General features: G+C 40.9%; 1 protein-coding gene across 1 annotated transcript in view; it reads right to left on the bottom strand.

Annotated features, from left to right (window-relative positions):
* LOC122814860 (phospholipid-transporting ATPase ID-like) overlaps positions 1-26,182 on the bottom strand; it is a 2,026,011-nt gene that overhangs the window by 674,169 nt on the left and 1,325,660 nt on the right. The window contains exon 12 of the mRNA XM_044087143.1: positions 17,166-17,362. Coding sequence (XP_043943078.1) covers positions 17,166-17,362 — 197 coding nt within the window. The remainder of the gene's footprint in view (positions 1-17,165; positions 17,363-26,182) is intronic.

Below are 26,182 nucleotides of genomic sequence, written 5' to 3'. Positions count from 1 at the left end.
TTCACCTTATGTGAATGAAATAAAAAACATTATTGGTAGACATTGGAACACCTTGGTTGTTGATGAAGAAGTTAAAAACGTAGTTGGAGAAAGACCCCGTTTTGTTTACAAAATGGGTAAGAACATCACAAGGCTGTTAGAAAAAATGACAAATGACACTGATGGTTATAGACTGAGTAAAACTACTAGGAAATGTGGGTCTTGCAACCAGTGTTCAGTTATAAATGACATGACAGGTTGTAGACTGGATGATATTAATAAGACTTTTGTGAAATTTAGAAAGGAAATTGTAACAGCAAGAACATTGTATACCTGGCAAAGTGCATATCATGTACTGCCTGTTATATAGGCAAAACTGAAAGACAATTTAGGGAACATATATATGACCATATGTATAAAATTAAGGTCAAAGATACGAAGAATGCACTATACAGACACATAAGTAAAAATGGGAATACACATAGTTTCAAATTTGCCATAATTGATCAAGTTAATATATCCCCTCGAGGGGGTAACTATAAAGCATGTTTGGGCAAAAGAGAAAGTGTATGGCAAATTTTGACAGATGCCACTAGGGAACTATGCTGTTATCATAAAACATACAAGACTAGTTATTTGATGTGCACTGAAGTAGTTTAAATGTTTTTTTATATATACATGTTCCATTTAACATATTTATTATACCAAGTTTTAATTATTTTTAATTTGTTAGGAAGGTTTTAAAGCTTTTTAATGATATCAGTTACTTACTATTAATATTATGGTTATTATTAATATATTAGAGAAAAGTATTTTTACTGTAACAACCCACACTTGTTGTTAAAATCTGATGAAATGTGATGAGATTAATTATAATACGATCAGTTATTTAGTTATGTTGTACTAGCACTTTAAATCTGAGAAATGATTTTGTGGTGCTAAAAAGTTTTTAAATGGAAGTGTTCAAACAGTTTCATTTGTTCTGATGAAGTCTGCTTGTGCAGATGAAAGTGTTTTAACCTTTTGTATTTTTAACCTTTTATATTTTGGACTCGTTGATTTGTGAGAACCATGCTATTAAACGTTTTTCTTAGTTTGAGTCATGGTTCACTCGCTGCTTTACAAAACATAGCATAGACGGAGGGTTGCCGTCTTACAGTTGGAGTTTAAGGTGTTGTTCTGGTTCATTTTTCGTACATATAGATAGACCTTAAGAGAATCCCAAACCATAACTGTGTTTGATTCAGGTTTATTATTAATCTCTAAGAAAAGCTGAAGTTCAGAAGTTATCCAAGATTTAAAGTCTTTAATTTTTGTGATACATGAAGGAATCCTTGAAGTAATAACTAATTGATTGAATTCCATGTGTATTGTTAACAACATGCAATTATGATCTGAAAAGGGACAAGATTGTATTGAAAAGTTCAAAATTTTAGAATAAAGATCTTGTGAGATATAAATTTTATCTGTTCTAGTTTGGGTAACCTGTCTATAGTGCTGGTGTGAGAATAGTAAAGAATTTGGTCCCAAAGCATTAAAGGTATCTTTTAATTTAAACATTTTAACTGTTTGGCTAAGGACAGTAGTCTAGGAGATGTCCTATTGGTAGTTTCTGTAATATCTGTGATACAATTGAAATCACCTCCTAGTATAATATTACCTTTAGAAGTAGTTGTAGTAAAGTCTAAGTGTTTCTTGGCTAGTCCAATCCCCATACCCGGGAACCAGTATAAATTAACCAGGGTCCAATTCTATTATTAAACTTAAGTATAACTAAGGCCATGAGTCCATCATTGTCTGCATGTTTGTAAATGATTTGGGGATTTAAGAAAGTCTTTTTCCATAGAATTGTTACTCCTCTGGTCTTATTTTTATAAGAAGATTGAGCAAGTATTGTGTATTCCTTAGGGTCAAACATAAATGTGTCATTTATTTTAAAGTGTGTCTCTTGGAAAAAAAAACTACTTGAGCCTTGTTTAGTTTAAGATACCTTAGTAGGTTGGTTCTCTTATATGGGTTGTTCAAGCCATTGGTATTTAAGGATATCAAAGTTAAATCCATATCAAAATTCTTTAAAGATAGCAAATAATAAAGGAACTTGTATTAATAGAATCCTGTATACATAATACTCTTCCTGAATAGACAATAGAATATCAATTGTTGTATTTCTATTTATCTCAATCCAGATAACGTTCCCCATGAAAGATAAAAGTAAAACAATTGTGTCAAGCATTTCAGAACTAGAAAAACAGTTAAATAACAAAACATTTGCATATTTCACTCTGATACAAACTTTAATACATCCTATACATGGAATGAGATACATCCCTAGTCTAGCAAACAAAACTAAATCTGCTAGACTACCTATCCCAACCATCAACCTTTGTTGGTTCGAGACCATGAAAACAAAGTAAAAACTGGAGAATATATTATAAATTAAGAGAAAAATAGTAGTGATAAACAACTAATCAGATATTAATTCCAGTTAGGTTTTAGAGATGAGTTACATACACTATTATTAGAAACATTAAACATTTATACAGTAATTATTCACTAAGAAAGCAAGAGACATATTAGGATATATATAATCTGAATTTAGTGCTTAATAGACTAAGGAAACATTCACTTTATTAACAATCTCACTTTATTAACAATCTAAATGATTACCCAAAATACCTAAGCATGTCATCTGTATTAGTTGTAATAAAAACTTAAAATGGCAGAACAAATCAAAAAATCAATTAGCATTTGTATTTACTTGTCCTCTAAATAAATCTTATCATGACAAACTCCAACTAAATAAAAACTTCACGAGAACTGGGTGTTGGCACATAAGTGAGTATGTGTCATTCCCAAAAGATATTAACATAGATTTTTTTAGAAATATTCCATAAGACATATTTATCCTTACTTAGCTCCTAAATGTTTGGAATAGCAGATATTTAAATAACTGATTAAAATCAATAATAATTAACTGGCATCAGTTAATATGTCAAAAATTAGTAAAAACCATTATTTATATAAAACTTACTATGGATAACAGGTCTTAAAAGTGAATGACTCAAGACAGAATTAAGATAGAAATAGCTGTAAATATCTACCATAGTAATACTGAAACTCATAACTTGTTTGTTGTGTTATCACAAGTCTTGGATATTACTGAGCTCTTTCCCTGTCATAAAGTGCTAATATACTAAAATACATGACTTTATAATAACTGAAAACATGACATCTGAAATATAAATAATATCTAGGATACAATAAGGAAATCAACATATTAAATGCAAAGTAATTATAGTTCAATCAAAATTATTCATACATATATTTGCTGGGATTTAGTATGGTGTTTGAGTATCCTTACAGTTATTACCATTAGTCGTAAGCATTTCTTGTAAATGTATAAGCCTATACTAAACACTTGCTAACTGCATAGGAAAGTTATTTATAAAGCTCTACTTATAAAAAAGTCCAGTATATTCACTAGAAATAGTGGATATAATTAACTGTTTACAAGAAAAAATAACATTTCTGTATATATTTGATCACAAAATATAGTCACTATTATAAAAGGGAACCATGAATATATTTGCAGACAGTATAGCTCATAATGCTTGTACAAGAAGCCTACTATGCTATATTAACCAATCAGAGACTTGACATTCACAATTAGGCTTGCATATACACATTAGATGTAATGTAATCTGATCTGCGTGCATAAAATGCATGATGTCATGAGCTAAGTAAGAAAGCATCTGATGTTGTAAATCTTTTGTTCATACATTACAGATAGGACCTCGGTTCCGTCCTCAGAACCGATACGGCCGTTTTCCAGCTCCCTAAAGCCAAAAACTCTCAGCTAAGAACCTACCCACAATACCCTTCTCCTAGATACTCCAGATCTCGTTTGCCATGTTCCTAGTCAGACCTGTTAGCCATCTCTCTCAAAGCTAAGTAGTAAATTGTTGATTTTATGGCAATTTTTTATTCTTCTAAATTATTAAAGTTTTAGTCAAGTTAGTCTTTTTTCACTGTCACCTATAACCTAGGCCTATTTCCTACACTTTTCCTTGGTAATTTAATTTTTTACCCTTTTTGTTACTGTCCCTCTCTCCTGTCTTTGACAGGCCTTCCCTTTTTACTAGTGGTATTCCTTAACTAACATCACTGGTATTTTATTATTTTATCTTTATATTTTAAAGATTGTTATTATTATTACTATTATTATTATTATTATTATATATGTTATTTTATCTTATTCTTTCTAAAGGATAGCATTGTTTTCCTTACCATGTCAGACAAAGCTAAGTTGGGTTTTAAACAGTGTGACAAGTGTGGACGTAAGATGCCTAACTCAGATGCACATGTCCGCTGTGTCTACTGTTTGGGCATGGATCATATTAAAGCTGATTATGACATTTGTGCTAGTTTTAGTAATCAGACACTAGCAGAACATAAGAATAAACTTATTTTAAAAGGTTTACTCAAGACACCTTTCTCGGAGGCTCTTTCTGGGTTGAAGGTCTCACCCCCTCCTAAGACCAAAAAATATAAGGAAAAATGGAGTCACTCAGTTCCTGCATCCCCATCAGTTACAGAACCGAGTTGGCTCCATGCTTCACCAGTGCCCTTGGTGCAGACCTCCTCGGCACCAGTATCTGTGTCCTCTCCCTTGGTGCTGACCATGGTATTTATTACTATTTAGATTCCAACCACGGCACCACTGACTTTGGTGCCATCCTTGGTTCCCACATTGGCTCCAATGACTGTACATGCCTCGGCACCATCCCTGTCCACAGTGCCGACAGTCTCCTCAGCTCCATGGGCTCCGATGACTGTACATACTTTGGCACCATCCCCGTCCATGGTGTCGACAGTTTCCTTGGCTCCATGGGCTCCGATGACTGTACATGCCTTGGCACCATCCCTGTTCATGGTGCCAACAGCTTCTTTGGCTCCATGGACTCCGATTACTGTACATGCCTTGGCACCATCCTTGGCCATGGTGCAGACAGTTTCTTTGGCTTCATCGGCTCCAAAATTGGAATACCTGCTAAGGACAAGATATTCTTCAACTTACGACCTTTTCTTGGGGCAGAGGTTTAGTCCCTTTCTAGAAAGACCTGATTCCCCTTCAGCAGCCTCCTTTAGATCCACTAAGAATTTTTCTGAACTAGACCTAGTGCAGGTTGTGAATCAGCTTCTGGCAGCTAAGGGATTGCCCATTCCAGCTAGACCTTCCTTCCCTCCTGGCTTGGAATCCTTTACCTCATCTTCCCCTGCTTATCCTCCTCCATCATCCTCCATGTTCCCATTACCGATGTCTGCTTTGGTACATACTGTCTCGGCTCTGACAGCAGTGTCTCCCCTGTTGGCACCGACCACCCTTGCTGCATCGGCTACGATGGAGCCGATGCTTTCTCAGAGCGGTGCTTAGACCGTCCGTACCTTGGTACCTAATCCGGCACCTATTTTCCCGCTGGCTCCATCTATGTCCACGGTTCCGACAGCTTCCATTTCTCTCGGAACCCCTCAACTGGAGGTGGGCACAAGTGGGCCTGCTGTACAGGTGATGGAAAGGGCCCTTTATTCCGAAGGCTCACAGCCAGCACCTAGGACACCAGTATCAGAAACCTCCCCTAGCATGCTCCTCTCCCAACCCACTATGTCAGGTCCCTGGGCACAGGAGTCACAAGAATCCCCTGGGAAGGGAGCCCCTTCTCTGGAGTCCTCCTCAGAAGATCCCACTGGGGAGCCACCCCGGAAGAAAAGGTGCAGAGGAAGCACCTTGACTCCTCAGAGGAATCTATCACAGAAGACACTGATTGTGATGAGGGAGAAGGGTCTCCACACTCTCCCCAGATGACGTTTCATTCGGAGACATTCTCAAAATCCTCAAACAGCGGGGGGAATGTAAGTCCACTAACCCTTCTTCTGAAGAAGCTGTGTTTCTGCAGGCCTTCCGTGCCTGGCCATCTACTTCCTGGGTGACCTCACCAGCAGATGATCTTATTAAACTAATTGTGCAGCATGCCTGGAAGACCCTGGACAATGTAGAACCTGTCCGCCGGAGGCCAGACAAAATTTTATCTACACTTGAAGACCAGCCCCATTGGTCCAAGCAGCTGACAGTTGATTCTATGGTCATGGCAGCTGCCACCAAGAGGGAACTGGCAGAAGATAGTTCCACTGACCATCCTGTTTGGACAGATTAGGGAAGCAGACCTATGAATCAGCGTTCGCCATTCGGTCGCTGAATTATCTGGCACACTTTACTCGACTTCAGAGAGACCTAATTTCTGAAATGTGTTCCTCTTTGGTGGGGTACTACTTGATGAGGTACAATGACACTATAGCCTCACAGCTAGCTACCCTTGAATCCATCTCAATCTCCTTGATGCATTTGATATCTCACACCACGAGCTCGAGCTGCCACATCTGGTGTTGTCATGAGACGTAATGCTTGGATGAGATTGTGTGACTTTGCACACCCCTTTAAATCTTCCTTCATCAATGTAACTGTCGACAAATCTGCACTTTTTGCACGTAGTGAGAAAGATGGAAAGACCTTGTCTGCTGTGAGCATATGCTTTTCCAACCCCCAAAGGACCTGCTCCAGGAGCCAGAAGGGAGGAAAGATATGGTTCAAGAAATCCCAAGGATCCTTTTGTGGCACTCATGGTGAACAATCCCCCTGGGGCAGAGGGGGCAACTCATATGGAAGATGCCCCTTTCAGGGTAGAGGGGTCTACATAACCAGGGAGCCAGAGATTCTTTCTCCGGCAGACCCTACCAATGCTCCTGAGAAGTGGCCCGATTGCTTTCCTCTGGAAGTAGTCGGGGGTCATTTTTATCTGCATCTACCAGCCTGGCATCTTATTACTACCGATGTTTGGGTGCAGAGAATAATATCCAGAGGCTACCAAATACCATTCGACTTAACTCCCAGACCCATCAAACAAATTCCTGATGTACCACCCAATCAGAGGGAATCAGCAGCCTTAGAAATAGAAAAACTGCTAAGAAAAAGAGTCATCCAACCAGTCCCACCAGAACAGACAGGATCTGGGTTTTACTCGAGGTTCTTTTTAGTGCCAAAAAAGACAGGGGACTGGAGACCAATCCTGGATCTCAGCCTACTGAACAAATTTATTAAACCTCAAAAATTCTGGATGGTCACAGTACAGTCCATTATTCCCTTCCTAGGGAGGGACAATTGGATCTGTTCTATAGACCTACAAGATGCGTACTACCACATAAAGATGGATCACCACTCACAGAGGTTTCTCTGCTTCTGGCTGAGAGCCAATTACTACCAGTTCAGGGCACTGCCATTCAGTCTCTCGACAGCCCCCCGAGTGTTCATTAAATGTATGGCAGTTATGGTAGCCCATCTTCGACTACAAGGATTCCAGGTATTTCCCTATTAGATGATTGGCTCCTTACTGCAGCCTCTTTTACACTCAAGGTCTCGCTCTCCATTTGGGGATTACAATCAACAAAGACCAAACTCAGATGTTCCCAGTGAAGACACTGGAATTTATTGGAGCGGTCTTCAACACAACATCCTGTCAAGCTTCTCTCCCCCCTCACAGGCTTTTGAAAATAAGACACCAAATTCAAGACCTTCTTCCTCACATGTTTGTACCAGCACATCTTGTACTGCAACTCTTGGGCTCCATGGCAGCTGCCATTACTTTAGTACCGCTGGCAAGACTGCACATGAGAATCCTGCAGTAGCTCCTTTCCGCACAATGGTCGTTGTTAACCCACCCACTCAACCACATGATACGCCTTATAAACCGTTGCAAGGAATAAATGCTATGGTGGATGGAGCCACAAAAGAATCTTTGGTGTTGACCATTCTGTCTTCCCCAACCCACGGCCAGGGTGACCACAGAAGCTTCAATGTTAGGGTGGGGGGGGGCATTTTCAGGGAAAGACTGTCCAATGTATCTGGACCCCCATCAAGGCCAACTTGCACATAAATGTCCTGGAAATGAGGGCAGTTCTCTTAGCGTTGCAAACATTCCATGCATCCCTACCCTCAGGGACCATTGCAAATCAGTCAGACAACATGTCAGTCATCTGGCATATCAACAAAAGAGGTGGAACAAGATCTGACCCCCTGTGTCGGGAAGCCATGAGGATTTGGAACTGGGCAATAGCTTCCAGTCGCTTTCTTACAGCAATGCACATTCCCGGGAGTTCCAACCTTATTGCGGACAATCTCAGCAGGAACATTCTGATGCCTCTCAAGTGGTCCCTCAACTCTGTAATAGCAGATCGGATCTTCCAACTTTGGGGCAAGCCTTGCTGTGACCTGTTCATTTCCCCCTGAACTACAAATGCAGGAGCTATTTTGTCTTGACCCCCCCTCAGGGGGAGCCACCAAGGGATGCTCTAATGCATGATTGACTCCCGGGTCTTCTGTATGCCTTTCCTCCATTTCCCCTCATTACAGAATTTCTCCAGAAAGCTCAGAGGTTGAAAAACAAAGTGATCCTCATTGCTCCCTACTGGCCACGTCAAGTCTGCTTCCCTCTTCTGTGGCCTCATCTAATTCACAGCCCGTGGATCCTGGATCATTCCCAGGACCTATTATCCCATCCTCAGAGATTGATTCATCTGAACCTGCACAGTCTCAAGCTCACAACTTGGTTCCTCCACTTCCAATGATTGCCAGGCTACTTGACATCCCATCTCCTGTTCGTGAAATTCTTCTGGCCTCACACAAACCTTCCACTAGAAAGATCTATTCTAGTAAATGGACTAGGTTCTCTGTTTGGGCCAAAGACAAGAATTTAGACCCTTCCTCTATGCCTATTCAGAATATTCTACAATACCTGACTACTCTTCTACACGCAGGAGCCTCAGCTTCAACGACCACTGTACATTTAGCAGCTATCGCCAATTTTCATAATGGTCTTGATAATTCTTCAATTATGTCACACCACATATGCAAGACCTTTTTAAAGGGAGTATTACATGTTAAACCTCCGGTAAAGCCTCCCTTAGAACCCTGGGACTTGACTCTGGTGCTTCAGTCTCTCACAGGCTCTCCCTTCGAGCCCTTTAATTCATGTCATTTGAAATATTTGTCATGGAAAACCATACTTCCAGTAGCACTCACCTCAGTGAGAAGAGTGAGATGCAGGCCTTGAGCATCAGGAGTCCTTACCTGATCTTCCACACGGATAAGGTGTCCCTTCGTACTGACCCTTCTTTCTTGCCCAAGGTCATTTTTGGCTTTTCCATTAACCAATCTATTGACTTGCTGGTTTTCTTCCCAAGGCATTCTAATAGAGGGGAGTATCTTTTGAACACCCTTGATGTGCACGGGTAGCTGCATTGTTATTTGGACAGGACTAAATCTTTCAGGAAAACAAAACAATTGTTTGTGGCCTTTGCAGGACCCAGATTGGGTAAACCTGTTTCCAAAGTGGCTTTATCCTCTTGGCTTAGAAACATCATTACCTTTATCTACCAACAGAATAAGCTACCCTTACCTTCCAGAATAAAGGCTCATTCTACCAGATCTATGGCTACTTCTGTAGCTTTTCATTCCAGAGGCTCTATGGATGATATATGCCCAGCAGCCACTTGGGCAAGACCTCATACCTTCATATCTCATTACAAATTGGATTTGGCCTCCAGGGGATGAGTATCTTTTGGTTCTATGGTGCTCAGGAATATCCTTCCTTAGGGCCACCCAGGACTCAAGTAGCTGGGGACTTGGTTCTACCTGTAATATATGAACGAACGATTTACAAAATCAGATAAAGACGTTATGTCTTACCATAATGTTCCATCTGTGTTGTAGATCTTTTGTTCATTCATTACTTCCCGCTCTCCTTCCCTCTGCCTGGATTCCTGGTGGACTTTAAGAACTCCTGGTTAGGGTACTTGCTCAGACAGAGCCTCCTACCTTTTTTCCTATTACTACATCTTCTATCTAAGGCGGGCAAACTCGATCTGGAGTATCTAGGAGAGGGGCATTGTGGGTAGGTTCTTAGCTGAGAGTTTTTGGCTTGTGCGAGCTGGAAAATGGCTGTATCAGTTTGGAGGAAGGAATCAAGGTCCTATCTGTAATGAATGAACAAAAGATCTACAACACAGATGGAACGTTATGGTAAGACATAACTTATTTTTCACTTCTTAGATTTTAAACTGACATTTTCCCACCCAGCACACTACACAGTACAGTTTCCTGACCTCACTTTAACTGTATCACAAAGTCTGCTTATTTACAGTAACAAATGCAAAGTTTAACTATCAGATACTTCCAAACAGTAAATAACATTCAATGCCATTGAGAGAGAAAACAGCACTTTAACATTAAACTCTACAGGAAACATAACTTGTAACCATTTAAAAACCTTGTGCCATAAAACATACAAGCATATAACTGTCAGAGAGACCCAATTTATGTCAAAAGCCGGTAAACAGCTTTTTGTTCACACAGATGCCAATATATATTCTGAAAGAATCAGAAGTTATAAGTATTAAAAAAAAACTATTTAATACATACTATATCATAGATATGCCCTGTCATCCCATGTATCCAAAACAGTTTTGATAAATAATCTAAGCAGTGACTATGCGTGTGTAATAACTCAGAAGAGCATTTAGCAGGGCAAAGGGCTATATATTATTTGAAATAAAACATATCTTAAGGTCATAAAAGCAAAGATAGCTTACTGTTCAGTTATATCACTCAATAAACCAGTAATATTATACTCCATCATCTTCTTTCGGCTGTTCCCATTAGGGGTCGCCACAGCGGATTACCTGTTTCCATTTCTTCCTGTCCTCTGCATCTTGCTCTGTCACACCAACCACTTGCATGTCCTCTCTCACCACATCCATAAACCTTATCTTAGGCCTTCTTCTTTTCCTGTTACCTGGTAGCTTCATCCTTAGCATCTTTTTCGCAATATACTCTGCATCCCTCCTCAGCACATAGATTCATAGGTTCGTACTAGGCTATCTGCCCTAGGGCATTTATAAGCCTAGCCAGAGTGTGTGTGGCTTTCACCACCCCTTAGGATGAGAATACTACGCCCTTTTAGGGTTTAGTTTACTGTTCCTCTGTCTAGTAGTGACACAGAGATGACCCCCGGGGTAAACCTACGATCTCCCATCCACTCGTCAAGATTTCTCTTGAATAGAATCAGCGAGGGGCTCTGCCTAACATGGACTGGGATTCTATTCCAGAGTGTAGGGAGCCTCTGGGTTATGAATCTGTCCCTCCAGCATGTCCTATTTATTTCTATGTTGAGGTTTAAGTCTCTTGCTCTCGTGGCTCTGATGGATTTGGATTTTCTGAGGTGGAGCATGTCCATTAATTCCAGATTGGACATGGCCTTGTACGTCAGGCACAGATCACCTCTGAGTAGGCGGTATGCGACTGAATAGAGCTGGAGTTTTTTCAGTCGGGCAGCATATGACATATGTTTAAGGCCCTTTATCCTCTTGGTGAGGATCTTTTGGGGTCTTTCCAACTGTTGCAGGTGTCAGGTGAGATACATCCCAAATAGGGCATTGTACTCAATCAGTGGCCTGATAAGAGAAGAGTACAGGGGCACAATGACCTCTCTTGATCTAGATGTGAAACCCTTCATGATAAGGTGGGCAATATAGAAGGTCTTCCTAACCACTTTGGCAATGTGAGTGTCAAATGAGAGGTTACTGTCAACCTGGGTCCCTAGGTCCCTGATTACCTCTTCCGTACTTAATGGATTACCACCTATGTGGTAATTTGTGGGTACCTTGTTTTTCCCAAAGGGTATGACTATACATTTTTGGCGTTCAGCTTAAGGCCATGGCTCTGGCACCAATTATCCGTTTCTATGAGGCCTCTCTGAAGGATGTTTGTGTCCGCTGGAGTATCAATTATGGCCAGTTTTCAGTCATCTGCGAACTTTGTCAGCCACAATCCTCCTATGTTTGCCTGTACCTCGGAAAAATAAATGCCGAACAAGAGGGGTCCCAGGACTGAGCCCTGTGGGACACCGCTTGTGACTGGCTTAGAGTCTGACATAGCTCCAGCAACTCTGACCCTGTGGGTTCTGTCCTTGAGCCAGTTTGCAACCCATCTTGTGACATATGGGTTTACATTTAAGCTGGTGAGTTTGTCTATGATGCCCGAGTGGGGTATTGTGTCAAAGGCTTTTGCAAGGTCAAGGTAGGCTGTGTGAACTGCCTTGCCCTCATCAATGGCCTTAGTGACTGTTTCAAAAAAGTCGACCAAGTCCAAACCAACGTAATCTTGCCTCTCTGGCTTTGTATCCAAACTTTCCAACCTGGGCTGACCCTCTAATATACTTATTCCTAATCCTGTCCACCCTTGTCACACCCAGTGCAAATCTTAACATCTTTAACTCTGCCACATCCAGCTCAAACTCTTGCCTTTTTGTCAATGCCACTGATTCCAACCCATATAACATAGCTGGTCTCACTACCCTCTTGTAGACCCTCCCTTTCACTCTTACAGGTACTCGTCTGTCACAAATCACTCCTGACACTCTTCTCCACCCACTCCATCCTGCCTGCACTCTCTTCTTCACCTCTCTTCCACACTCACCGTTACTCTGAACTATTGATCCCAAGTATTTAAACTCATCCACCTTCGCCACCTCTACTCCTTGCATCCTCACCATTCTTCTATCCTCTCTCTCATTCACACACATATATTCTGTCTTAGTCCTGCTGACCTTTATTCCTCTTCTGTCTAGAGCATATCTCCATCTCTCCAGGGTCTCCTCCACCTGTTCCCTACTCTCACTATAGATCACAATGTCATCTGCAAACATCATAGTCCATGGGGACTCCTGTCTGATCTCGTCTGTCAACCTGTCCATCACCATTGCAAATAAGAAAGGGCTCAGAGCTGATCCTTGATGTAAACCCACCTCCACCTTAAACGCATCCGTCACTCCCACCGCAGACCTCACAACTGTCACACTACCCTCGTATATATCCTGTACCACTCTTACATACTTCTCTGACACTCCTGACTTCCTCATACAATACCACAACTCTTCTCTAGGCACCCTGTCATATGCTTTCTCCATGTCTACAAAGACACAATGCAACTCCTTCTGACATTCTCTGTACTTCTCCATCAACACTCTCAGAGCAAACATCACATCTATAGTGCTCTTTCCCGACATGAAACCATACTGCTGTTTACTAATCATCACATCCCTTCTTAACCTAGCTTCCTCTACTCTTTCCCATAACGTCATGCTGTGACGGATCAATACTAATATACTAAAAACAGTTACTTAATTTGTATATGGACAAGAAATGAAAAAGCAAAAAGAGAAAGAAAAGCAATAAGAAAAATATTGTCATGACATACCTTACTTGAAGATTTAGCAAGTATAAAACAAATTAAAGTCCAGTTGCAGTAGATGCTTTGAGAGATTTAGTGGGAACAGCAATCTTTGACTCAGTTTTTTGTTTTTTCTTTATAACATCAGTCCAAGAAGATTTATCAGTAACTCTCTTCAGAGATGCAGATGCCCATTCCATATCTTCAGGTAAGGAAATAATGTTATTGTTTTTAATAAAGGCAGTGGCTTCCTCTAGGGCACTAAATGATCTCATTTCATTCTGATATAGAATTTTTATTCTGGCAAGAAACACAAGCTGAGTTTTGATGTTATTCTGCTTTAACAGTTTTATTAATGGCCAAGCTTTTTTTTTCCTTTGTTCCAAAACCCTGGTAGAATAGTCATTATCAAACCTAATTGGGTTTTGATTAAATTTTAATGGACTTTTTCTCCAGGCAGATTTTAAGACCAACTCCTTGTCCAAATAAGATAGAAACTTTATGAATATTGATCTGGGTGTGACATTTCATTTGGGTGTGACATTTCATTTGGGTGCGACATTTTATTTGGGTGTGCCTTTTCATTTGGGTATGACATTTCATTTGGGTGTGACATTTCATTTGGGTGCGACATTTTATTTGGGTATGACATTTCATTTGGGTGCGACATTTTATTTGGGTGTGATATTTCATTTGGGTGTGACATTTATTTAGGTATGACATTTCATTTGGGTATGCCATTTCATTTGGGTGTGCCATTTCATTTAGGTATGACATTTCATTTGGGTATGCCTTTTTATTTCGGAGTGACATTTCATTTGGGTGTGACATTTTATTTACATTGGTCATACTTCTTTGATGGTGTGAGTTCCTGTATTATTTTTCTGCTACTTGTGATATTGTCTAGAATTACTACAAACTAATAACTGTCATAGTATCAGAATACATGCTTTTTATAGCTGTTATCTCTTAATTAACAGAGAACAAAAAATGCACAACAGCTCCAGCTATCCTACAAATAAAATATGACATATGAAAAAAAGAAGTTATGTCTTATCATAACGTTCCATCTGTGTTGTTCATCTTCTTTCATCTTCTTTCATTCATCACTGATGGGTTTGGTTCCCGGGTTCATCAGCAGGCAGGGTCACCCAAGAGGTAGAAGGCTGGGCGTGGAAAGCCTGCAGGAAAACGGACAAAGGGTTGGAGGACTTTCAGTCAACTCTCTGTTTTAGCATTTCCAGGATGTCTCCGAAGGAGACATCATTAGGAGGTGACCGTGGGGACCCTTCACCATCATCGTAATCTGTGTCTTCCATTAAGGACTCCTTGGGTGAGTCCATGTGCTTCCTGTTGCACATCCTCTTTTGAGGGAGCTCTTCAGTGGGGGTCTCTGAGGAGGACTCGAAAGAACGGGTACCCTGAATAGGGGTGTTCTGTGGCTTCTCTGCTTGGTGCCCTGGGGGGCTGGTCTGTGGCAGCTGTAGCTCAGGGGGTGAAAACTGGGTTTCCAACATTAAAGGAGTGCTTCCAGAAGTGAGAGCTCTCTCCATTGCATGGAAAGCAGGTCCACCCGAAGAGGGATGGGAGCCCGGAACCGAGAAATACAACCTCGGTACCGGGGTCACAACCCACTCCAATCAACCCGCCTCCACGGATGGAGCCTCAAGCAGGATTGGTGCGGACGTGGCCATCGGCACCAAGGATGGAACCGAAGACAAACATGGCACCGTGTCCCGAGCCAAGGCAGCTGCCCACCAATCCCTAGATTGAGAAAGGACCGGTTCCATAGGAAACGAAGACCAAAGGGACAAATCTGGAGCCTGAGTGAGGTCCACTATAGGTGCCGAGGAGATGGGTTCAAAGAGGGACGTCAGAGCAGAAGGCTTTGGAACTGAAAAGGTAGAAGGAGGAGTGTAATAAGGAGTCCAAGGAGAAACCAACCCAAGTCCTGCAGGCGGATGGGTCTAAGAAAGTGTGGTTATCCCCCTGGCTGCCAACAGCTGGTCCACAAGATGCACCACATCATGTTCTGACAGGCTTCTGGTGGATCTAGTGGATACTCCGGATGAAGAGTCAGGTCGGTCAATGAACGGGCTATACATCTGGCCCAGAAACAGATCTACGGAAGGGGAGTATAGGGTCCATGGTGTAAGGCCTGCCGGCACCAAAGTCTCAAGTTTTGAGACTGGGAGTAATGGGGTCAAATCCAACTTGGTCAGAACAACGCTCGGTGCTGAAGTGGCACTCAGAGCCGAAACTTTCTGTTCCATAATCGTAACTGATGAAGGCATCGAAGGTGTGCCCTGAGCCATAGTGGCCATAGTGGCCACAGGTGTAGTAGTCATAGTGAGGTCTATCATCGGTGCCGGAGGCAGGACAAGTGCCAAAGCTGGCACTGGTATTGTATGTTTCATGATCCTCGGAGCAGACAAGGACAGAGCCGTAGAAGCATAATTATACTCTGAGGACAATTTTGGGACCTTAGATTTCACAGGCTTACCTTGATCACCTGATGATGATGAGGGAACCAAGTGGGACCTCTTTTTGTCTTTAGTAGGAGGGGTTGAGACCTGCATCGCAGAAATGGCCTCTGGAAAGGGAGACTTAAGTAACTCTTTCAGTATCAGTTTATTTTTGTACTCATTAGGAGTGCATTGACTGAAACTCTGACAAATGTCACAAGGGGGTTGCACTGAAAGATGATGCTCCCCCAAACAGTATACACAATCATCGTGAGAATCACTGTTAAGTAACTTACCATTACATGAAGCACAATGCTTAAAACCTGAAGTATCTTTCTTATCTGACATCTTGACAGAAAGACATCACAGGCAAACAGTATAACCAGCCAGAACTACTAAGCTAAACACAGTTCCAAAAAGCCACACAGTTGTATCACTACACAGCTATATATAAGAAAAACAGAAAAATCTTACTGAAAAAAACATGAACAGGCTAGGACAGAAGGGAAAATACCAGCTATGGTATTGAAGGAATACCACAAGGGTAAGGGAGGGAAGGCCGTACCAACAACAGTACTTGAAAATTTACAAATGGTAACAACAGGTAGAGCAGAGAAGAAAGATTAAGGTCTGACAGAAGAAAAACACACTACAGATACTAATTGCTCAGTATAAAGGAATTTTTATTTTATTTATTTATTTTATTTTACATTTGTTGACCGGGCTAGTCTAGCTAGATATATGTCCATTTTCAGTAGAGGCCCGGGGAGATAAGCTCCAAAATTTGAGATTAATTTAACAATCAGGAAAATAACATGAAAATAACATGAAAGTAGAAACATAAAACAAAAAGCATTATAACTGTTGTCAAGGTTATAGATTGTAAAAAATACAGTAGTTACAACAAAAAGAGAAAAAGAATTTGTGACAAAGATACTGTTACAAATGACATTCAGAACGATTATTAGCATAATGTATTTTTTTTTTGAAAAAGTAGGAAAGGAGAAATAGATCAAAAGTTTTCCACACAAAATATCAAATAAAGTTCCACTTACCTGAGAGCTTGGCTAAAATGCGGCTTTACGGCTACGTGGCAAACAAGATCTGAGGTAACAGGGAGAAGGCCATTCTGGGTAGAAGCTTAGCTTGAGAGTTTTTGGCTGGGGCGAGCTTGGTAAAAGGGCCGACTTGGTTCCAAGGGCTTGGAACCGAACCCATCAGTGATGAATGGAAAAAAGATTAGCAACATCATATTATATCCTATCTCATTGATACCTTTTGTTTTCAGAATATAAGCCTGCTGGAAAGCAATCTGAATGTTATTATGAACATTGCAAGCTGTTTAAGTGTAAATATACCATAGTTAAATATAAAATGCCACATACCTTACATATAAAGAAATTGGCACAACGGTATTTAGGATGATAACATATGACCAAAACATGAGGAATCCAGAGAAAGAGGAATTAGAAACATCTTCAGGCCAAGGGAGAAAGATTTTAAAATAGTATCCCACTTTGTATTCCCACACAGAGTTGCCAATGGACAGACAACTACACATGAAGGCCAAAAATCCAAAGATCTGTTAAAATGAATAAGACAAATTAAACTTTGAACTGGATAAATAGTTAAAAACAATAAACAAAAATCTTCATAAGCATTTTTTTTTTTTTATTGCAGTTGGACATTCTGTTTTGTCGTATAAATCAATAGGGATACATTTTTGAAGGTATTTTAGGTTGATAGATTATATTACTACTAGGCTAACTGCCCTTGAGAGCCATATTAAGCCTAGACAATTATCCCTTGCGGGGCTCAAACCCTGCACCTTGTGTTTGTAAGGCAACACCTTAACCATTAGGCCACCCTCCTTTTCATTGTTTGACACAAATAAGAACAGGTAAAAGTAAACAAATGACCCATAACAGGCTGAACAGCATTATTTCCTATGTTAAAATGTAATTGTTACTTTTCTGTTCACTGAGAAAACAAAGTAATGCTTTTTTACCATTCTGCTTTCAGGAAGGACAGATTAGACAAATTAAGTACAGTAGAGAGTTGATTATCGAAACAAACTGGGACCTAGGGTAGTTTGGATAATAATAGTGCCTTTTTTAGGCAAGGCTCAAATTCTAAACCTACCACCCTAGAACATAAAAAAGGAAAAAAAACTAAGGGTAATGCTGCTCAATGCCAGAAGTCTAAATCTCAAAATGCACGCACTCGAGGCCCTTCTCAGTATGGAGAACATCGATGTCTGTGCTGTGACAGAAACCTGGTTCAAGGCTCCTGAGAGCACCCCAGCACTATCAGGTTTTACCTCATATCATGCGTTCCGGCCCCAAAATCCGGACAATACCAAGAAAGGAGGGGGGGTATCCATATTCATCAAGGACACCCACACCTCAAGACTGGTGGCAACGCACGATGCATCGGAGACCATCCAGGTGCAATTAACCATAGGCAAGACTGCTCTGCAAATTGTAGCATGTTACAGGCCACCCTCACAAACTCAGGAACCTCACATGGCCTTCCTGAAAACACTGGAGGGAATAAATGTATCACCAAACACCATCATACTAGGTGACTTCAATTACCCTAATATAGACTGGGAACACTACTCAAGCCCAAACACCCTAGCCCAAAAGTTCTTGGAATTCATAAACTCAAATGCCATGGAACAACTAGTCACCATCCCCACAAGAGGAGAAAACATACTTGATCTCATCATCACGAACATGGGAGCACAATGTTCAACACCGAAGTATACCCCTCACTGGTGAGATCAGATCACAAACTAATCTCGCTGGAGGTCCTCATCCCACCCCACCTGAAATAAAAAGACCACAGTAAAGAACTTCTCGAAGCCGACTTCACACTTCTAAAGACTAGTGTGGTCTCCTTTAAGGCCCCGAGCCGGGAAAACAGTACTCAAGCCGCTGAATCACTTACAAATGCCTTCTACCAGCACCTGCAGGACTGCATGGATAAGGCAATCCCAAGCAAAACAAAGACTCTTTGTACCAAAGGCAAGCGTCCAGTCTGGTGGACCCCAGCCATAAACAAACTCTACAACAAAAGGAGGAAGCTACTACAAGATAGAGCAAAATCCTTAAAAGGTAAGACACCTTTGATCACTATAAGTAAAAAACTAAGAGCTCTCATAAAATCATCCAAAGCAAATTTTGAGAGAAAAATAGCTAAAGACTCAAAAGACAATCATAAGGCCTTCTTTAGCTATGTTAGAAACCTGGGAGGAAACTCCCAGATATGCTCAGAACTAGTTCAAAATGATGTGAAGATTACTGATCCTACAGACATTGCCAACATACTGGCTGACAGGTTCAGTGCAAACTTCTCCCCCCCAAAAGGAGAGATATCTATACCAAACGATTGCAGCCCCCCAAACATCTCTAACGCCCAAGTGAGAACTGCTCTCTCCAAAGCAAAAAACACAGCATCCATGGGACCTGATGGTGTCCCTGGCTGTGTGCTCCACGAACTCAACGAGGAATTAAACCCACAGCTAGGACAGCTGTTTAATCATAGTCTCACCTCTGGATATGTACCCAGGGAGTGGCGCACTGCAACTGTGGTCCCACTTCACAAAGGCGGTGCCTCCACTGATCCTGGAAATTACTGGCCCATTAGCTTGACAAGCCTTATCTGCAAAGCCATGAAGAGGATCATAATGGACCTCATAAATAAAGACATAGGGAATTTGCAGACTTTGGATCCAACCCAGTTTGGCTTTGTCAAAGGCAGATCATGCCTTTTAAACTTGGTTGACTTTTTCGAAACAGTCACCAAAGCCATTGATGAGGGAAAGGCAGTCCATACAGCCTACCTCGATCTGGCGAAGGCCTTCGATACAATACCCCACTCGGGTATCATTGAAAAACTCATCAGCTTAAATGTTAACCCATACATCACAAGATGGGTTGCAAACTGGCTGAGTGACAGAACCCACAGGGTCAGAGTTGCTGGCGCCATGTCAGACTCAAAGCCTGTCACAAGTGGTGTCCCACAGGGCTCAGTCCTGGGCCCACTCTTGTTTGGCATCTACTTTTCCGAAGTACAAGCAAACACAGGAGGGTTATGGCTGACAAAGTTTGCAGATGACTGCAAACTGGGCCATAGTCGAAAACACATCTGACACAGATATCCTTCAGAAGGGTCTCACAGAGACGGATAGCTGGTGCCAGAGCCATGGCCTAAAGTTAAATGCCAAAAAATGCATAGTCATACCCTTCGGGAAAAACAAGGTTACCCCTAGCTACCATATAGGTGGCAATCCACTGAGCACAGAAGAAGTTATCAGGGACCTGGGGACCCAGGTTGACAGTAGCCTGTCATTCGACACCCATGTAGCTAAAGTAGTTAGGAAGACCTTCTACATTGCCCACCTTATCATGAAGGGATTCACATCTAGATCAAGGGAGGTCATAGTCTCCCTGTACTCATCACTCATCAGACCAATGATTGAGTACAATGCCCCATTCGGAATGTATCTGACCCGACACTTGCAGCAGCTGGAGAGGCCGCAAATGTTCCTCACCAAAAGGATAAAGGGTCTCAAAAATCTGTCCTATGCTGCCCGACTGAAAGAACTCCAGCTCTATTCAGTCGCACGCTTGCTCAGAGGTGACCTTTGCCTGACATACAAGGCCATGTCAAACCCAGATTTGATGAATATGCTTCACCTCAAAAAATCTAGATCCGTCAGAGCCACAAGGGCGGGAGACTTAAACCTCGACACGGCTATTAATAGGACGTGCTGGAGGGATAGATTCATCACCCAAAGACTCCCTATGCTGTGGAACAAAATCCCGGTATATGTGAGGCAGAGCACCTCGCTGGCCTTGTTCAAGAGAAATCTTGACCAATGGATGGGAGATCGCAGATATACCCCAGGGATTACCTCAGTGTCACTGCTCGACAGAGGCACAGCAAAATAATGGGTATAGTTCCCCATACTAAAGGGGTGGGGTAAGCCACAAAACTATGGGCTAGGCTTGTAAATGCCCTCGGGCAGATAGCCTAGTATGAACCTATGAACCTATGAAACATACATTGAACCTGATAAAAACTTCTAAAATCTTGTTTTTTTCTGCATGCATTTTCAACCATTCATTGATTCCAGTGGACAATAAAGAATATTTTTCACACACGAGTGGGCTGCAAGCTCAAAAAACACGCACAAGCAAATATGTATAACATTTAAATATTCAGATTTATGATGTTTACTACCTGAAAACATTGGAGGCTGCGTTCCGATAACTGACATTTCAGATAATCGGAGTGGATAATCAACTCTCTGCTGTAATTTGAGATAACTATTCTAGTATATTTCTAGACTTTTTTCTTACCTTGCTGACCAGATGCTAGGAACAGTTTTCACCAATTGCCTACAGACCACATTCATTCTGTCCTTGGGTGAGACCATGTGGGGAGGACCAAACCTAGATAACCATCACACTTTTGGCAGTGCTGTGTAACTCCCAGCAGACCATAATGTTACCATGTCTAATGCCCATAAACTCGCCACTCCTTTTACTGAAGAAGGTGAAGAGGTGCATGATACCATACTAATGAACCATATAACAGCTCTGGGAATGGTGTGGTGTGCACTGTTCTTTGTGAATTTAGCTTACATCCTCACCTGGGATAGGATCACGAGCCTTTGGCTACACAGTGTCATCCACACTGGTTGGCCATAATGAAATCAGGTCTGCTAATTGAGCTTAAAGAGCCACTAGCACACATGGCCCATATGGCCTCCCTCTATGCCAATGGGCTTGCCATTTAATAAGCCTTTTACAAAGAAGATACATCTTTTCAAGAATTGCTCTATGACCTTTATTACCCATGTTTAGCATCAATTGCATGGATTTTGCTTTAACATTTAATACCCTATTTCTTTGATTTGAAGCTGCCCACCATACTTTAGCAGTCTTAGTATCTCAACCGGTAGCACACACCCCTTTGGTGCTGGAAGATCAAAAGGCTGTGGGTTCTATTTCCACACCAGGTAGTTGTAATATTTTTCCAGTACTGATTATGCAGTGCAATATGAGGGAGGGGTGCTGCACTCTTGAGTGCGCTGACCTTCAAATAAGATATTAAACCAAGACCCCATCTAAGTTGATGGTAGCTCAGGTGGATGTAAAATATCTCATGACACATACAAAAGAGACTGGGAAATTCCCTGGTGCCCTGGCCAAACTTCAACTATTTAGTAAGAATACCACCTTGGGTCACCTCTAACTAACCCAGTCAAAAAGTGTAGATAAGTAAATTAAATTATAGCCACCTTCTCTTAGAAGCTGTGTGAAAAAAGAATACCTTAGTAAAAGATACCCCCTAAATAAAAAAACACCCTCTCAGAGAGACCATGACTTTTAATGGAGGTGAAAACTGGCAATGGTCACAGAGCAGATAGAAGGTGCTGAATACAAACTGGGTTTGGTATATACCAGAACGGGAAGGAATGTAACTGAACAGCCACTTGCACACGCCTACAACTTCACTCATTCTCTCATTCTTTAGTTTCATTCATAAAGCTTGGCGGCACTATAAATACTATTAGTGAATGAATGAATAAATGAATGATGTTGCAGCTTTGATTATGCATGTCCACAACTTCATTTATTTGTTAAATGAAATAAACTATATGCCTAACTTTTGGATACAATATCAACATCCCCCTCCTGTCTTTTAATATCAAGGCATTATAATATTAAAAGGGAGAGAGAGATGCTGAAAATCTCTCCTCAGTATTTATCATTTAACTGGACAAGTATTTTTGTGTGCTATGGAAAATACTATTTTAGTTGAAGGAATACATTCTGTTGTATTTTATTTATTTATTTATTTATTTTATATTTGATTACCGGTGCCCACTTTCAGCAGAGACCCGGGGACAAAAGCTCCACATACATGATAAAAATACAAAAGTCAGAGATGAGTACAAATTAATAGAGCAAACAATAGTATATCAAGGCATAGTATGATGAGAAGTTACAGAAGTATACAATATATAGAGTGTAGAATAGTAAAGGAGAAAATATAATGTATTTGAGTAAGAAAGTGCAGTAATACTATATACAGTTATATGGATACATTTAAAAATACAATTCATTATGGTAGTTTTTTTTTTCTGTGTGTTTGACCTTTGAGTAGTGCCAGTTGAAGATTTATCTGAATGGTGGTAGTAGGGTTAGGCATGGTCAGCACAGGTACATTGCCAGATGAGACTGAGGTGGGCTTTTAACTGGGTTTTAAAGATGGGTCTGCTGCTTTGCAATCTGATATCTGGTGGAAGAGAATTCCAGATTTTAGCAACTGTGTAGGAGTAGAAGGATTCACCAGCACAGGATTCACCAGCACTGTGTCTACACTTAGCTACTTCAAGAAGGGCTTTGTCTGTGGAGCTTAGCTGGTGATCAGAATTGTGAAAGTTGAGTAAGCCTGAAAGAACAGGAATCTTGTTTGGGTGGTACAGCAAGTAATGAGCCATGGAAGTTGGTTATAGTTCAGTAAGTTGGGGAGTTCTAGCCAACCTAGTTGTTTTGGTGAGAGACAGTGGTGGGAGCAGAAATTAGCGCTGATGCAAATCTAGCTATTTTATTATAGCACATGGACAATTTGTGTAGGTATGTCTTGTTAAGTTTTGTTAATACAGGGGATGCACAGTGCAATATAGAGAGAAGGTGAGACTGGATATAGTAATTTTGGTCTTTTTGGTTAAATAGTTTTTGCAGCGGTATAGGGTTCCAGGATTTTTATGGACTTTGAATATGGTTTGTGCTACATGTTTGTCAAACTTTAGGTTTTGGTCAATTATTACACCAGAAAGCTTAGCTTGTGATACTGGGGAGATTTGGTTGTTATTGGCAGAAATGATACAGAAAAGAGCAGACGAGTCAATAGTTTTGGTCGGGTGGAAAAGCATAAGTTGAGTCTTTTGGGGGTTAAGTATTAGTTGTGAGTTTTTTAACCAGTTTTTGATATTGGAGATGTCCTCTTGGGTTTTAGTCTGGAGTGTGGGGGCTCAGCAGATCAATGTAGTACCATCTGCATATTGGACTATTGTATCTTGCTGGGTGGCAGTGTGGAGGGTGTTTGTGAAGATATTAAACAGTAGGCATCCCAGAATGGATCCCTGTGGTACACCTACTGTTACTGAGAGAAGGGGGAGAGGGAATTATGCTACTTAACTGCTTATTGGCAGTTGGATAGGTAGTCTTGAAACCAGAGCAAGGAGGGGTTGTTTAGGCTGAGTTCGGCAAAGATAGTAAGTAGTTGGCTGTGGGATACTGTATTGAATGCTTTATGGCAGACACTAGGTTTCCTTGGTTCCTATATTGATTGACAGTATTGGTGAAGGATACGAGTGCTGTGGTGGTGCTATGGAATGGGCGAAAGCCGTGTTTGGGTGTTGGTGAGGAGATTATTTGCAAGTAAATGTATCATCAGCTTAGAATGGATACATTTTTCAAGGATTTTTGATAGGGGGATAAGATTGCTATGGGGCGATAGTTGGTAAATTTGGTTGAGAGACCACCTTTGTGTAAGGGCATTATGTAGGAGATTTTCCGAAGGGCTGGAATTGTATGCTCGTTGATAGACTGGTTGATAATTATCGAGATGGGATGAGCTATAGCACTAGTGGCAATTTTGAGGTACTCTCCAGGGAGTTTGTTGATTGACAAAGTGGTGGGTTTTAGTGTAGTGAGGTGCTTGTATATTGTGCTGGTAGGGACTGGTTTGAGAGTGAATGGAGGGTATGAATTTGGGTTGTTGATTGGTTGCGGGTGAGTACAAGGCTGGCTGTTGCTAGTTAGGTTAAGGATGGAAGAAGTGAAGTAGTTGTTAAATTGGGTATCTATCTCTATATTATCTCCTCTGACATTGGGGGGAGGGAGGTAGTAGGTTTGCCTGGTTGTAATACTTGGTTGACAGCTGCCCAAAATTTTGGGGGTCAGTAGTATGTTTTACTTGTAGCTCTGTGCAGTGATTTTTCTTATCTTGCCTTATCTGTTTTTTTACTATAGGAGTGCCCATCGCAACTCCAGTTAGCAGTAAATATGGCACTTTATCAAAAATAAAAATATTGTTTGTTAACACTGTTTCCAATAGGTTACAAATATTCTCTATTTCTTTGCTGTGCATTTTGACTTCACCATTCAAAAAATCACGAATAGCATTAATCCCATATTCATTGGGAATAACTGTAAACAGTGATGTAATGTCCAAGGACACCAAGATATAGTTTTCTCCTATATTATTTGAATGCCAATCATATAAGTCTTGTAGGAACCTGTTGGTATCTTTCAATACTGTGGAGCATTTATCTAGATGTTTCCCTAATACTGTTTGCAAGTATTTAGAAATTGGTTCCGGTCACCCAACCACACCCTGAGACTATAGGTCTCAGTGGTGGATCTACTAAACTTTTATGTATCTTTGGGAAGCCATGCTGGCTGAGGCATGTGATCTTAATAGTACTCCCTTTTTAAACTGTGAGAAGAATGACTTTTTTCATGTACTGACGAAGGGTGTTGACCCGAAAGCTTTGCAATAAAGGATTTTGCGTGTATAGTATTGGTTTAATTTACAGTATTTATACAGTACCACCAATTTTGTGACTGGAACTATGAACCTATGAACAGACACCTGTAGTGTCGCACCTCTGTTGTGCAGTGCCCACTATACTACCATACAGGAAAAGTCATGAAGATAACAGCAAGTCCTGTTACAGGGCTATAACTCACATCCCTTCAATCTTAAGCTCTGTGCTTTCAAAGTATAGGTAAACAATCCACTTATGCTGTACTAACAAGCATAGTAAAAGGATCAAAACATGGCATGTCTACAACTAATGGGGTTTGTCCTTTACTGGCCTGAATACATCAGTAAAGGCTTAAAAAAGTCAAAAGTCATGGCCATTCAGAAATCATGTAGCTGAAACACTGGTATGCCCTTAAGGTGTCATTTGCATATATCCCTTGGGCCTCTACCACAGGAGGTTTTGTGCCTCCCTTCTTGAACATTCAGTCAATGCTTTTCTTTATGCCTCTCAGTCTTTCTTCAGTAAAGCATAAAGCACAATATAGGACAAGAAGGTAAAATGCATGAAACATAACACTGTTTGACACTAGGCTTGAGAATGAAAATATAAAATGCAATATAATTAAATGTGGGTGTTTAATATGCTAGTCGACTGTATACAATATTATAAATGTATGCTTCAAAACATCCTTTGGAAGTGTGTCAGATCACCTTATGCCTACATTACACACAGTTTTCAGAAATAAATGAGCTCTGATCTCAATAATTTATAATATGTAAGTGTTTTTCTCTTAATGCCAAATCGTTCTGATGTACTGAAATTAGTGGT

This window comes from Protopterus annectens, chromosome 1.part1 (assembly GCF_019279795.1).
Source record: "Protopterus annectens isolate FY-2018-M chromosome 1.part1, PAN1.0, whole genome shotgun sequence".
Lineage (NCBI taxonomy): Eukaryota > Metazoa > Chordata > Ceratodontiformes > Protopteridae > Protopterus > Protopterus annectens.
Note: the sequence above shows the minus strand (reverse complement) of the source record. Positions and strands in the feature narration are given on the sequence as shown.